Source organism: Armigeres subalbatus, chromosome 3 (genome assembly GCF_024139115.2).
Source record: "Armigeres subalbatus isolate Guangzhou_Male chromosome 3, GZ_Asu_2, whole genome shotgun sequence".
Classification (NCBI taxonomy): domain Eukaryota; kingdom Metazoa; phylum Arthropoda; class Insecta; order Diptera; family Culicidae; genus Armigeres; species Armigeres subalbatus.
Window position 1 is genome coordinate 425,351,277 of NC_085141.1, and position 16,909 is coordinate 425,368,185.

The window sequence follows — 16,909 nt, forward strand, 5'->3', positions numbered from 1 at the left end:
CAAATTTGTCCACTTCCATGAGGGAACCAGGTTCCCGGGAACACATCCGGACGTGACCAATGTGTCCAAAACCTCTCAAAAACTCATCTATTGAGCTTGTCTTTCAAAATCATGGAATTTGATATGTCACAGTTTTGGTCAGTTTTGGTGCTAGGCGAGATTTGTTGTCCACTTTATTGAGGGAACCAGGTTCCCGGGAACACTTCCGGACGTGGCCAATGTGTCCAAAACCTCTTAAAAACACATCTATTTAGCTTCTCTTTCAAAATCATGGAGTTTGATATATCGCAAGATGGGTTTTGGTGCTAATCGAAATTTGTCCGCTTCGCTGAGGGAACCAGGCTCCCGGGAACACTTCCGGACGTAACCAATGTGGCCAAAACTTCTTAAAAACTCATCTATTGAGCTTGTCTTTCAAAATCATGGAGTTTGATATGTCGCAAGATGGGTTTCGGTGCTAATCGATTTTTTCCGCTGAGGGAATTCGGCTCCCGGGAACACTTCTGGCCGTGACCAAAGTATCTAAAACCATTCAAAAACTCATCTATTGAGATTGTCTTCCAAAACCATGAAGTATGATATGTCGCAAGACTGGGTTTTACACCACTTGAAAAGTGCCCACTACCCCAGGGAACCAGGTTCCCGGAACATCCGGAACCATGTCCTGGTGATTCAAGTGTATCAAAACTAACTTCTGATGCTGGTCAATGATGATTGACCACGTTTGCATCAACATTTTGGGCTTGATTTTGGGCACTTTTGTTCATTTATCAAAGGTTTAAAAAAATGACCCTTTATAAATCCGGCCAAATTGGCAACATAGTCAAATCATGTCCTTTACCAAAAAAAGAAATGATGACGTTTCTTCCTGAAAATTTCATGGCAATCGGACGAAAATGAGCCCACACAGGTTATTTTGTTAGTTGTTAGCAAATTAAAGCCTAATATCTTGCTTTGTGTAGGTATGGCCATATTGCCCCATGGAGTGGTTTTTGAAAAACAAGTTTTATGATAAATTCAGATTTGTATCAGTACAAACATGTGTGCACCATATTCAATTATAACAAATCTTTTTATTTTTTTATTTTCATTGTCCTTACCGACTTTTGAGTCGAGTCAATCAAGAGACACTGAAGACGACCTTACTGATGAGGTCGAAATACGTATCTGTCGAGGTCGAAATACGTATCTGCCAAGCTACAATCAAGTGGTGGAATTAAATGGGATGGTACAAACTCGTCTTATGACAAGCAAACTGTTATGTTGTTTCGCCTTCTTTACATAGTCGCATTTGCAAATATGTTTTGCTTTAAAATATTTATTTTTTGTTTGGATTTGAATTTATACAAGTCTGGTGTAAACTCAATGATTATTCGCTTTATACTAAGGACAGATCTGTGGTACTTGTACCATGGCACAAGAGGACAAAACAATTATTCCAAGACTATCTTTGATAAGGACAATAATTTGTATGGTACTCATTTAAGATTAAGATTAAGATTCTTGTACCATGGTACTTGTACCACCAGTGTGTCATTAGTATTACATAACAATTAAATGAATTTTGAGGCTTTACAAAGCTAAAAAACACATTATTGAACTACTTGTAACATTAGTAAAATTAAACCTGCAAATTGATATTGGCCGCGAAAAATTTCATCGCGAAATATTTAGTACTAACCGCAGAATGCTATACCGCTAAATAATATAAACCGCGAAATGTTAAACCGTGATATGATACTGAACGCGAAGCGGTAGACCGCAAACTAACACACCGCAAAATGGTTAATTGCGGAATGTTTTACCGCGAAATGTTGTACAATCGAAGATAGTTAATTTTCTAAAAATAATTGCGTTTTCGCAACTAGTATTCCATTACTAGGGAATCTACTTAAGATCAAGTGTGAGGTAATCCGGCAGGTAGCGGCATCATTACGAAAAGCACGGCGATGGCAAAACCGTTGGCGGTATGGTGACGAGCCTAGGGACACGTAGGACATACGTTTTCCGGATCTCCAGGAGATTATCCGGATGAAAAACAACAAATCCCCTGAGGTTTCCGACTACCAGGAATGCTATTAAAACAGGTGAGCCACTGGGTATTTACCAAGGTTTGGGAGGATGAGGTACACAGAGAAAAAAAAAGTTGGGATTCTAACATTTTTCTAATTTCATTTTAAAAGTAAGGGAAATTTGGTATTTTTAGGAGCTAAAACTTTCCACTCAAATGTTAAATTGATAGATTTGAAAGTTTTTCTTTCAATATTGAATTCTGATTCTGACAGTGAAACTCTTAAATCAAAATTTTAAAAATAGTCGAACAAGCTCCGGAATTTCACTTTTCTGGCCGCACTGACAGGCAGAAACAATGTAACTGGCAGCACACGACCATGTCAGTTCAGTTGCAGTTGAAGAAAAAATGAAGCAAGTGCTAGCGGCAAGAAACGTTTTCTTTTCACTTGATCAGATATTTACTTAGACAATTTGTTTAAAATGCAAGTAATTTAATAAAACGTGTTATGTAATTTTCAGTACTGCACTCCGTCATGCCTCAGTTTATATTCCCGACATCCCAAATGGCTTCCCGGTGGAAGTGAAGATGCCCAATAAGACACAGAACAGCATAATCGAACGCAACTCAGCATCACAAATACGATCCCCATAAAGATGATGTTTTCATCGACGAATACGGTTTATATGGAATCGGCGAAGGTGGCAGCGAGCTTGGCTATGGTCGAGGGAAAGATCGTAGTCCTGCTGGAACAGTAGATCGATAATCCACATGAAGTAACATAGCAACGGAACGATGTCAACGATGCTTTCGGAGGGGTATCGGTCGTTAAATGAGTGGCATGAGAGTAATAGACGAAGTCCCATGTAAATAAATCTAAATTAGGAAAATGAAAATAAAATATAGAATTTCACACACATAAACTTGTACAAAATAATTTCATTTGATTATTTTACAATTGTATTTCACAAAATTTAGGCTTAAAATGAATATTCCCATCTTGTTGCTTTGAGAGCATAACTTGTTGAAATAAATAGATAAAACGCATTTAAATTTGAGAAGAAAACTTTTATTTTAAATAACAGTTGGGTTCTGCCAAATTAACGTTTTTTGCATTGGTAAATTTAACAATCCTATACTTTCTACTGAAAATCACTAACTCATTTTCTTAATTTTACCAACGATTCTTTTAATTTTACCAACGATTTTTTTTTGTGTGTACTACAAGGTACTCTCCCAATGTATTGCAGAAATGCCGCGAAAACAACGTGCCCACACTTCATATATTCCTCGAAATTAAAAAAAAGAGAAAAACCATCCATTCCTTAACTTCAAAGCCGCATATGATACAAATCGATCGAAACCGGCTATGGCAGTGTAAGGAAATCCAGTAGATTGGACGGCTGAAAAACAAAAACACTTCGATGTATCGGGTGATGTGCGTAGTTCGAGTTTCAGGAATATTCTCGAGTCCCTTTGAATTGCACAGAGGGTTACGACAAGATGGCAGCAGCTTAGCAGCGTGTTTCGGTAACCTGAAGCCCGGGCTGGAGCACTCTTGTAGATTCTGGATTTGTAAATAAGCGAATACCGTACGACGTGAAGGCCTACGCAAACATTCCTGGTAGTATCGGCAGAAGCGGAGGTAGTGTTTCTTGGCGCGCAGTGCAGCCGTAATGTAGATCTTGATTGTGCCCTTTAAGTTATCGTTTGACTTCCGGTTGTTCCAATACCATATAAATCTGATGCAGGCTTTGGAAGACAAGTGCCAGTTCGTTAGCAAAGCGCCAATGCAATTTCTTAGGGACGACTCGTCTCGTCAGCCGATGTACATTCGATGGGAAAACGCAGCGATGGAAGTCCAGATCTGACTGTTTTTCTTGTTTGCTATATCCAGTGGAAGCTTTCTCCTCGGCTTTCCCACGTGATGGGAGAATCAGTTCTCCGCACTCAAATTATATCATTGATAAAATGTATGTGCAGAACTCGCATAGAAATGAAAAACTCGACTGCTTTTCTAATTTATGTGCGCCTAATACTAAATAAATGCGCTTTATGAAAAATATTCGACTTTCTATTACATTGTGATAATTTCCGAAATGTATTATATTTGTCGCACATAAAATGTAAAACAACGAATTTACCCCTAGAATGTGATAGAAAAATAAAAAAAAAATTGATTTGGGGAGATGTACTTCGGAACTAAAGATACTTAGAATATTAGAGGAAAAAATGGTTTGGAACTCATTTTTACGATAACCCAGTGCGTAGTTTCAGGTAAGTACACATTTCATCTGAATTCGAGACCTCCGTTTGAAAAAAGTAATGTTTATTCATCAGCAGATGGTTCCAAGCTGCAGTGTTTTTGCTCTCTCCCCGGGTTTTATAATATGCGGAAAAAGCCTGAAATGTGTCTGGAAGTAGAATCACCTCTATCTTCATTCACCAAGATACTGGATGTCGAGCCGGAAATTAATCGGAATATCATATAGCTATAGGGGCTTTGTGAGAACAAACGAATAATGTAGAAATGCAGCAGAAACTTCGCGATTATCATCTATTCATCATTCCGGCAATTATGAAACAACAACCCAATCGTGTCTGCGTACTGCATTTTCAACGATTTCAAGGTAAGAATATATTTCAGAGATAAACGTAAACGTTGATGTTCAAAAATGTCTTGTCACTTTCAGAAATGCCTGTAATCGCTGGATCAGGAGCTAGAGCGGAATGACTAGAGGAAATTGAAATTCGTATACATAAATTATGACTGCACGCTGGTATTTCGTTAGCAGAACTCTAACTCTTATTTCTACAGCAATTTGTAACCATTATTATTGCGAATAAAATAATTATTATATTATGAAACACAAACCACAATTCCATCGTTCGTAAATAAAACAAAGCTGTTAAATTACCCTTTAAAATATATGTGCAGTACTAATAAATCATTGTCCATTGAGCCTTATGTATTTTATGTGCACATGTTATGGAAATGTAATAACTTCGCACTTAAAATTTATGATGAGGGAATCGGCGAATGTCTATTAGTTTGGCACATATGTTATGAATGCGAAACTCACTGGTCATATTATAAGTGCTTGGCACTTAATTAAAATATGCGCTTTATTCTGAGTGCGACAAGTAACCGAATTTATTCATTTTTGGTTCAAAATTGCACTATGAAATCACAACTGGATAAGAAGGGTTTTCTCTCGGCTTTCCTGGCAGGTGACTGGTGAAGTGCAAAAAAAAAAAAACAAAAACACAAAGCTGCACGGAGAAAAAAACATGGAGAAATACGTCGAAACTGACAACTGGCTTAGTGTCTTTTCAAGTGTATACCTAGAACTCTACACACCGATGGAGACTTCAAGCGCAACACCGAAAAATTCCGAGTGTCATATCCCGGTTATTAGTTCCTGACTTTAGTACTACTTCTACTTATATACCATTCTTAGTCTACCCTCAATAGTTAAACAATTTTACAATAATCAAAAATTTATATCTGATATTATGTTATAAATATTATAAAATCTTCTATACTCACCTTATCCTTAAATGAGCAAACTTGTGCAGAATATATTGCTGAAAATAATGAAATAAGGAATCCAAATTTATATTTTCAATTTTGTAGCAGTATCTTTATCACGATCCAGCAAATCTACCAGAGATAAAACTTGTTTCGAATATTTTTATTTTACTTCTCTTTGACACCTATTTTCAGAGCATAGTCTGTTCACATATAGTTGGCCTTTATTTACCTGATCTTTCATCCGTATTGGACTGTAATGCGAAAAGCGTCAATACACGTTCATATCATTTTATCCTTTTAGTGGGTAAATCGTTTTAATACACTGAAAAACTGAAAAACGAATTGATTTCATTTTTTATTAAAAGAATAATATAAAATATGAAATATAGCAATAATCATATAAAATATATAAAAACCCGAATTAATCCACCTATCGGTGAAGATGCTTTTCTCGTGCATTTACTCGTTTCAGACTGCCTGCTATTTCATGAGCATCAGTGTTAGGTCACTAACGCTTGCACTAAACCCTATCTACTATGCTACCATTATGAATTGATAATGACCATATGGATCTGGATCTATAACCAATCATCACCAATCTGGAGCGTATTTAGTTTTATAACATAAGTCATAGTAGGGTAAAAGACCCAATAGTGGAGGACCTAAGCACCCACCGTCCTCCACTATTTGTAGGTTTACATCAAGTCTATCTATACTTCATTTCACTTACCTCAAGGGTGCATATGAAAGATTATCAATTAGACTGACACAAATATTTAGAAACAATTATGTCTCCCCGCCCCCTCGGTTTTTTTTTGTCCAAAAATAATATTTTAAGGGGCAACAAAAAAATTTCGGACAATTTTGAGGATTTTTAACATTCTTCAACATTTGATTATTTATTTTTTATTATCCCCCCCCCCCCCTTGATCATTCGAAGACCAGTAGGACATGATTTGAATTAAAAATGTGTTACGGCCTTATATTTCATGCGAAAAGTGTTTCAATTGCAGCAGCATCTGTCATTGTTAAAATGTTAAATGTTAAAATGATACCTCCAATTATTGGTGCAGTATTCCAATAGTTGCTATATTTTCTAATTCGTGGCCCTATAGTTGCAAATCCCATTGTTTTTGTAAGGGACTCGCAACTATAGAAACACTACCGCAACTATTAATGCAAAGCAGGATAAGGTATTTTAGTGATGTGGGGGGAACACTGGATGGATGGAGCTTCTCTAAATTATACTAATGACACACTGGTGGTACAAGTACCATGGTACAAGAATCTTGAAATGAGTACCATACCAATTATTGTCTTTATTAAAGATAGTCTTGGAATAATTTTCTTGTTCTCTTGTACCATGGTACAAGTACCACAGGTGAGTCCTTAGTATTACGTTGCCGCCACCATATTGTTTTCCTTATTGATCACTCCACGAAGTCAAAAGCAAATCAACCGGTCAAAACAAAAGCGAGAAATGAAAAAGTTTTAAAACGTCCTACGATTCAGAGTCTACTACGAAACTCCCAAAAGTGTTTTTACTCTTTTATCAAAAAGTTTAGTTCAAGTTCGAGACGGACGCTGACGAGACAAACGATGCCATAAGCTAAACTTCAATGTTACAGTACACGATTACCTAACTGACGCGCAGCAGAATGGCGACACTTTTGACAGAAATGCAATCTATATGGCCAAAAGATATTTTAGTTACAAGATAAAGATTGTCTCTGTCGTCGCTGTCCGGAACATCTTTTGCTAAATGTCAAAGAAGGAAAATCCATACGATTTGACAGGTATGTACCACACATGTTCCGGACAGCAGAACAAAGGGAACCGAAGCGACAATCTTTATCTAGTAACTAAAATATCTTTTATATGGCCACAAAAAGGTCTTTGATTCGAACTAGCGATCCAATATTGTAGGATCCCTAATTCGAACTATCAAATTTCAAGAACTCCATGATGGCAAATGCTTTCGCATCAAATATTTGTTTATTGTATGGTTTCTGTGCGATAGTCACCCGTGTTATTGAGATTTAGCGTGCTTGCTTTATTGCCGCGACTGGAGAAAGCGACGCATATCGCTATCAACGATATCTGTCTTCAGAAACGGGTACACTATATGTGCGCTCCTTGCTAATCTACTTTCTATAGTCTTTCTAAATTCGATATGCAAAGTTTCGCGCGCCAACGACGACTCGTGGGTTGCAAACAAGTTCACCGCGTTGCCCAATAAATGAATCTGCGATGGGTTACTCTATACGATGCCGAGACGACCCATCACTCCAAGCATCACTCATTCCATCTTCATCGCCACGCGGCTTGACGCCCATCGCTCCGACCCGTGCATGCAAATGCAAAGCGTAGAAAGTGCCCGGCAAGCTCGACGATCATGCGTGCGCGCGTTTTTGCTCTTCCTCAAAATGGAAAACGTTGCCGCGCAGTGTGATACCGTGACCTGCCCTAATTCCGCGCATTGCCTAATACCGTGGTTTTGATCCAAATTGGCGAATATGAAGATACTGACCCATCATACACATCACATTATTTGATTAAATGCACAAATATATAGCAGAAAATGTTGACAAATAATTATTGTGGGTATTTTTGACATAAATTAGTCACTAAAAAATAAATGCGATAATGTTAAGAAAATTATTTTGAGCTTTTTAGTGGAATGTCTTCACTTGTCATAAGACGAGTTAATACCATCCCATTGAATTCCACCACTTAATTGTATCTTGACAGATACGTATTTCGACCTCAAAGGTAAGGCCGTCTTCAGTGTCTCGTACTTGACTCGACTTGACAAGTCGAGTCAAGTACGAGACACTGAAGACGGCCTTACCTTTGAGGTCGAAATACGTATCTGTCAAGATACAATTAAGTGGTGGAATTCAATGGGATGGTATTAACTCGTCTTATGACAAGTGCAATAATGTACCTATGCCTCGACCATTCAAAACTATTCATCCGCTTAGCAAAACGCTTAAAAATAGGGTTATATTTCCAAGTCTTAGCACTCATTATTTTAATGATATTTACTTCTATTATTTTATCGGACCCTTTTTTACAGCTATAAAATATGAGCTGGGTATTGAAAAAGCACCGAATGTTGTTGTTTATGCACTCGTATTTATCAAAACAATTATCACGGTTAGGCCATCTTCTCCGCCAGTAGTGCATAACACCATGACTAGGCTATACCATGAAGTTGAGACCCAGAAACAGAAAACGTAACCATCACATTGGATAACAAGGGTAAGAGAGGTATTTTGGACCACCAGTTCGACGGCTTATATTTTGGACCTCTGAGTGCAAATTCCTCTTGGTGGTCCAAAATAAGAGCCCCCGTAAGGGTGGTCCAAAATACATCCTTTACCCAAATCGCTGGACAATATCGTATAGGTATCGAAATATTCACGTTAGCTATCCAGGACGTTCAATGTGTAGGATAACTATCGCAGCATCATCCTGATGAATTACATATTGCAATGTGTATTATTCCAGTAGTTCTCCAAGGAAAAACTTATGTTGGAAGATTCAAAGATGATCTAATGAATAGCCAAAACGTTTGTTCTCTTTCGTTTTGTCGTTCCGCATATATTTAACTTACTTAGGGCCAATTTCTTCACCTGCACTTATAAATTAAACGAGGTTTGAACAATTTTTAAACTTGGTTTAGTATTTTTTCGATTTCTTCACCCTCACTCAACTACTAAACGTGGCTTATTAAACGTCACGTTTAAGATAAGCGAGGTTCAATTTAAACGATGGTTTGACATCGCTTAAGAGCGCTAAGCGCAGAAGATTGTATAATTTGACAATTATATTTTAAAAATTCTGGAAGGTATCAAAAAGTACAAATTTAAAAATGAACTCACGACGCCAGCACATTTGGGATCGCCCTCGTTGGAGATATTTCGAAAGTGATAGTGAAGATGAGGAGGATATTATTGGCTTACAATTAGCACGTCGTCAGTATAAAATGCGCACTCGTATAAGTATTGATACCTGGGATGATCAGGATTTTTTATGAGATTCCGCCTTCAAAAAAGTACCGTCGCAATGGTCTTGGAAATAATTCGTCCTAGCTTAGAAGTTGATGAAACAAGGTGAGTTTCCGTGTTATATGACCACAGATTTCATAATATTTAATTTAATCTGATTGAATTTCTAACATATAGATCACGGCATATTCACCCGATGGTGCAACTATTGATAACACTTCGGTTTTATGCACTGGGATCTATGCAGATAGCTATTGCCGATTTTGCTGGAGTATGTGTTTCGTCCGTTTGCCGCATTATTCAGCGTGTTTCGTTGGCATTAGCTGAACAACGTCAGCGCTTCATTCAGATGCCAAGCACCCAAAGTCAATTACTCGCTGCAAGTCGCGATTTTTACAGCATTGCTAAATTTCCTCGAACTATTGGTGCGATTGATTGTACACATGTCAAGATACAATCACCCGGAGGTGATCATGCTGAGAATTATCGAAATCGCAAATCATAATTCTCACTAAATGTACAAACAGTGAGTTCAGCAAATCTAAAAGTTTTGAATATATGTAGTTGCAAGATGGCCAGGAGCATCGCACGACCAGCACATTTTTAATAACTCAACTTTAAAAATGCAACTTGAACGAGGTGATTATGGACATTTCATACTTGTCGGTGATTCCGGATATCGTAACACCAAATACTTGGCCACACCTTTCCTTCGATGTGAATCGCCAACTGAAGCTCTGTACAACGAAAGTCAAATTCGTACCCGAAATGTCGTGGAACGGTCATATGGCGTGCTGAAGCGTAGATTTCCAGTTTTATCTTTGGGTATGCGTGTTAGAATATCTACAGTTCAACTAATTATTGTAGCTTGTGCGGTATTGCTTAACATAGCAATTGATGCGAAGGAATCTGAACCACCTGAAGAAATCGAAGGTTTTGAGGAAATGTTGACCGCGACTATTGTTCCGGATTGCCCAAACATGGAGAGAAGCGCAACAGGTTGTGTTCGTGAACATTTAGTTCGACAATATTTTTCTCAACGTTAAACCCATTATGACATACCTAAGTTCCTCAGTTGCTTTAAATAAAAAGGCCAAGAGCTACAGTAAAACAAAATTTATGTACACTTCCTAAATTTCATCAGTAGAGTATACGATAACCTCAACGATAACATCGCTAACGTGTTTTATGAATTGTCGGTTCCGAGTTAGTCTTAAATGTGTCGTACGATAACTCTTTTTGCATGGTACGCATAAACTTCTAATGAATCTTCACTGGCCATTTGACTAGACTTATTTCTCGTCATTTATAGAAAATAATCACCTTACAAAATAACGAATTTCGGGGTTTCGGGAGTGGCCCTGGTCAATGAGTTCTACCGGCATTTACATAATTATCAGAATTTATTCGTCAGAAATCGTGGAGAGCAGTAGCATGACACGTTTTGAAAACACATGATTTTCCCTTTCCTGTTAGTGCAGGTAGCGCGTGAATTAGGTACCTACTCGTCAAAACCTTATTTGTTATTAAATAACACAAATTTTGTGATATTTTGTTGATAAAAGTAAAACGGAAATCATTTCATATCAATGAATTATTAGCAGTGGCTGGTTTCCTATCCGCCGCTGCCAGCATCCAGGCGCTATCGTACATGCGTAAATAGCCAGCATTAGTTAACCGCCAAAAATTGTACGGCGAAAGACATTTAACGCGGATTTTTCTCAAAAGTGGAAACTTTTCGAGAAAATATTTGGTACCAGTTATGTAGGAAGGTATCTGCTACTACGCTTAACAAAAATACTTTTTCGATAAATACTGATTTCAAAAAGTTAACTTATAGTGTGCCGCTGTTAACACTCTCAATATGGGTGATTCATTCATACATACATTTGTTGAAGGATATCCTAATGAGATTAATGAAATCTGCAAAACGAAAGCATGGACTGAATAGTAGGTAATTTTTTGAAGGCGCTTGGTGCGATTTGGCAGAACCCCGGCCATTTGTAGAAAATCATTGAAGCCATTCAAAACCAATTTTTCAACCCTAAAGGTAGCCTTACACCTCGGGAATTTGGTTCGCGGATTTTTTCCCCATGTGTTTTTGCATATGCGATGTTTTCGGGATTTGGGCACGGAAAATCAAAATCCCGGCCCCATTTAAAATGCACGGGGACCAAAATCCGGCGGAAAATTTTCCCGAGGTGTAAGGTAGCCTTAAAGGCTGCCTCACACCTCGGGAAAATTTTCCAGCGGATTTTGAGCCCCGTGTATTTTAAATGGGGCCGGGATTTTGATTTTCCGTGTCCAAATTCCGAAAACATCGCATATGCAAAAATGCATGGGGAAAAAATCCGCGAACCAAATTCCCGAGGTGTGAGGCTACCTTAAGGCTGCCTCACACCTCGGGAAAATTTTCCAGCGGATTTTGAGCCCCGTGTATTTTAAATGGGGCCGGGATTTTGATTTTCCGTGTCCAAATTCCGAAAACATCGCATATGCAAAAATGCATGGGGAAAAAATCCGCGAACCAAATTCCCGAGGTGTGAGGCTACCTCTAAACCGATTTTCTTCGACATTCGACAGCTTTCCCAGTTGATGACTCGGTTGATGACTACCAAATTTCCATACAAGTGATCATTACGTTCAAAAGTTATTAAGAAAATAATGGTTCAAACCATAAAGGTTGATGTATTAGCTTATTGAGAGAAAGGCAATATCCCTAGGAAACAAAAAAGGCGAGTGTGTAACATTCTCGTATTCCTGGACATAGTGTACCCATTATATCTGCCGCACAAGATATATACTTTACTTATGCAATGGCGGCATAGAAACGGTTTCAATTAATAGCTGTAAAATTGCTTTTAGAACATAAAGTTGAGAAGCTGCTTAAGTTCCAGTGGGATTGTAGAGTCATTGAAGAAGAAAAATGATGCCCTGAAGCATCTGATGCTCAAAAATTTCATCAGTTTTTTTGCTATTCAGAAGTAAAGTGAACAAATCATAAAAATGCAGTAAAATACAGTGAATTTCAGAATAATAATCTATTGTAACTCTTTAACTTCATTTATATATTCAACATGTGGAATAATATACATATAATAGTTTTAGTCATTCTCTGATCCAGAACTATTATTCTGGTTTCCTGGGTTCTGATAATTTGTGACTCCCAGAAGCTTCATACGCACAGCATGTTCTTCCCGCATATGCTGGTAACGCAGCTGCTGTGTTTGAAGTTTCATTTTGTTGGTCTTGAATCCAATATGCGCCGTTTCAAGCTCTACTTTTTTTTCTCTGAACTTCGAGACGATGGAGCTCTTCCATCATCTCCTGGTCACGCTCCAACAACTTCTTTTAAGTTCCGACTCAACCGTCGTCACCTGTCGTGAGGCTTGACGCTTCTTGCGTGTTTTAATGCTTCGCTCGTGGGCTTTCTCAACATAGCCGGGCTGTAGTTTTCCCACTTTTCTCGTCCATTCAAAATTTGGCTCGGTCCGGGGATTGCGCCTTGGTCATCACCAGATGGAATAACGAGCGACTTCTCAGGGGATTCGTGAGATACGGCTTCCTGTTCTCCACTGATATGCTCGTCTTCCAAATATTCCACCACAAATGCATCGCTCGTATTCACTTCGGGCACCAGTATGTTTTCAATGTGCTTATCAGCGTCCACATTTAAAGCTTCGCCTCGACCGTCGTCATCGTCATCGCACAAGGAAGGAAGTCCATCTACAGACAGCGCAATCCCATCGCGAAGCTCTGCCATCGCCTCTGATTTTGGACACCATTCATCAGGACCTCACCACCTCCGGTGGCCTTACGTGACATTTTTTCTTTCGAAGCATTTTGGCGGATATATTTTTTAATATACTCATATTTTTTCCGAAGTACCGCTGCAGTACGAACCTAAAAAAATATTTTTGAACTGATTTGCATGCCTTCATTTACGGTACCCTAAAAAACCGCAACAACTCACAAAGTTTTAAAATTCAACTATTTCACTCACCGTGTTAAGGCAGTTAGCATTAAACTCGGAACAAATATCGTTCCATGCTTTAGATTTATCTTCGTTTCTTTGTGTGTCACTAGCCTTGCACTCGATTATGTACTTCCGGCTCAATGCGAGCCGTACCAGTAGTTCTTCCTCCGCTTCTGAAAAATTTGCCGAACGGATTCGCTTTTTCTGTTCAGAATTCGCTGCAATTTTTTTCACTTTTAAAATTTCAACGTAAGATTGAATGCACCAACAACAACAAAACAAAAGGCTGAGATTGACGTTTCAATTGGAAAGTAATGGAAAGATATTGGAAAATTAGTTAAACGCAACTTACGTTAAGCGACCGCCTCCAACTATTAAGCGCGCGTGGAGAAATCAAAATTTTAGGCTCGGCTTAAAAGTGACGTTTAAATATAAGCAAAGCTTACGATAGACCAGGTTTATGACGCTAAGCGGGGCCGGTTTAATCGTATGGGTAAGCACCGCTTAAAAGTTAAGCGGAGGTGAAGAAATTGGCCCTTACTTACTTACGGATCCTGTACACCTCCGGTGGTGCAAAGGGCCGACTTGAAAGATCTCCATTCTGAGCGTTGCCCGGCTATCGCTTTAACCTGTTGCCAGGTTAGATTTCGGTCGACTTCTTTTATTTTTTTATTGAGGCTTCGCCGCCATGAGCCTCTGGGTCTGCCTCTGCTGTGATGTCCCGCTGGGTTCCAGTCTAATGCTTGTTTACAGATTTCGTTTCCGCCCCGAGGTAGAGTGTGGCCGACCCAGCCCCACTTCCGATCCCGAATTTCTGTTGCTATCGCCCTCTGGTGACCACGACGATCGAGCTCGTTGTTTGAGATCCAGTTCCACACAATGTTTCGCTAGCGTATAACAACACAGATTTCACGTTAGAGTTGAACATTCGTATTTTGGTGCGTTCACTTATCTGCCTGTTTTTCCAGATATTTCTTAAACTCGCAAAGGCACCCTTGCTTTCTTGATCCGTGCGTCTATGCCGATCTTGGTACCGCCATCTGACGCCATCCAAGATATTGGAAGCTTTCAACATTCTCCACTGGTTGCCCGGCTACTGTGAAACTGGAAGGAGTCACCGTGTTTACATCCAACGATTTGGTTTTGTTGACGTTGATGACTAAACCTGCCGAGGAGGAGCGATCGGCATGGTCGTTGAGCTTACTCTGCATATCAGAGCGCCGTTGCGCGAGTAGTGCAACGTCATCAGCGAATTCGAAGTCGTTTAGATGCTCCATGGTTATAGGCTGCCATAATAGCCCGCGATTTGGTTCACGGCCAATCGCATCTACCAGAATCTCGTCGATTACGATGAGGAACAGTAATGGTGATAGAATACATCCTTGCCTCACACCAGCTACGACCCGGATAGAGTCGGACAGAACCCCATTGTGCAGCACTCTACACGAAAAGTCCTCGTACTGTGCTTCGATGAGGCCGATGATTTTCTCAGGAACCCCCTTGCGTCTCAGGGCGCAAGCTTTTTCGTAGTCAATGAGTACCAAGTAAAGGGACTCTTGGAATTCGTTGACCTGCTCCAGAATGATGCGGAGCGTGACAATATGGTCCACACAGGATCTTCCGGCCTGCTGCCGCCGGAGAGTCGCATCGATCTTCTCCTGAATCCGGGCTAGGATAATTTTGCATAGAACTTTGAGAACGGTCACCCTTTTTGGGCACCTCCACTAAGATACCTTGCATCCAGTCGACCGCGAAAGTTGCGGTGTATTACGAAATAACCAATGCAGTAGTTGAGCGGATGTCATGGGGTCAGCTTTGAGCATCTCGGCTGATATGCGATCGACCCCTGGGGCTTTATTCAAGGTCATGCTTTGGATGGCTGTTTGAATCCCTAGCAGTGATGGAGCTTCGGTATTGACGCGTGTTATACGTCGGATCCTAGGCAGATCATGCCGAGGTGGTGATGGCCTGGTTGGCACTTGAAAAAGTTGTTCGAAGTGCTCGAACCAGCGTTTCAACTGGTCAGTTGGGTCGGTCAATAACTGATTATTCGCGTCTTTCACAGGCATCGTTTCATTCATCTTCGCCGCTTAAGCGTCGTGAGACATCGTAGAGGAGGCGAATGTCCCTGGTTGCGGAGGCTCTCTCTTATTCGCCGGCCAGAGAGTCTGCCCACGCTCGCTTGTCCCGTCGACATGAGCGTTTTACTTCCTTCTCAAGAGCCGAGTATCGTTGACGGGCTAAGACTTTGACTCCTCTGGTTTTTGATCGCTCTTCGCTCCTCTATCTTCCTCCAGGTCTCATCGGTGATCCATTGTTTTCTCTGGGTGCGCAGTTCGCTCAGATTTTTCGTCGCTGGTGGCGATAATGGCATTCTTGATGGCGGTCCATTGGTCTTCCACGCTGCCACCTTCCGGGATATCTGCAGCACGCGTCTCCAGTTCCTCAACGAAGGACCGTTTCACCGTGGCATCTTCCAGTCAGTGTGTGTTAATCGTCGTCCAACTCTTTGCTCCTGCCGACACAGGTGTATTTCGCTGATGAGGAGGTGATGATCAGACGCGATATCAGTACTACGTTTATTTCGTACATCAAGAAGCCTCCGTTTCCATTTTCGGCTGATGCAGATGTGGTCGATTTGATTTTCTGTAAAGCCGTCACGGGTGATCCACGTGACTTTGTGAACCGGTCGATCAGGGAAGAGCGATCCCCCGATCACCATGTCGTTATTACCACAAAATTCTGCGAACAGCTCTCAGTTTTCGCTCATTTATCCGAGACCATGGCGTCTCATAATGCGCTCATGGTTCGAGTTGTCGGATCCGATCTTCCAGTAGGTTGTTGGCCCAAGGTTCTCAATCCACCGGGATGGGGCTGCCATCTTAGGTATAGCTTCCGGGGAATAGCATTTCATACTCAGCCACTGGATGCCAGAACAGACGCTGTTCGAGCCGCACCTCCTTGGTAAACAGACGCTCGATTAGTCAGGTCAAATTAGTCCCACCCAACACCAGGACTAGGCCAGTGCGCTTTGAGCGGCACACGGTCGCTTTGATAGGGCCTGCTTGGGGACACATGCAGCTTTTTATAGAAGTTCAACAGAGCCCACTGTCGAACCCCACCACATCCTAGGCAGACCCCACATGACGCACCCTCTCACTCTAGCTGATGTCAGAAGGAAAACAGTACCCAGGCTACACTACCAGCTAAGTACGCAACCCTTAGCTGACGGTCAATTGTCATCGGAAGACCGATGGAAGCGTGAGTATTGGAACTTGTGAGGACCAGAGCTATTTTAGGCGCCCCTTCCGGGATGTCAACTCACCATTTCGTAGCCCCATATATTTAAGAATACGACAAAACGAACGAAAACA

General features: G+C 40.4%; 1 protein-coding gene across 6 annotated transcripts in view; it reads right to left on the bottom strand.

Annotated features, from left to right (window-relative positions):
* The window catches only part of LOC134227401 (zinc finger protein 99-like), a 46,422-nt gene extending 40,564 nt beyond the window's left edge, over window positions 1-5,858 (bottom strand). Inside the window, exons 1-2 of one of the 6 annotated variants that reach the window (XM_062708834.1) lie at window positions 5,776-5,858; window positions 5,562-5,599 (exon numbers count right to left, since the gene is read on the bottom strand). Coding sequence is in view for 2 of the 6 variants with exons in the window: in XM_062708836.1 (XP_062564820.1) it covers window positions 5,095-5,101 (7 nt within the window). In the remaining 4 variants the exon portion in view is untranslated. The other 5 variants (XM_062708835.1, XM_062708833.1, XM_062708831.1 and 2 more) reach the window with 5 other exon arrangements.
* Between the last annotated feature and the right edge of the window lie 11,051 nt (window positions 5,859-16,909).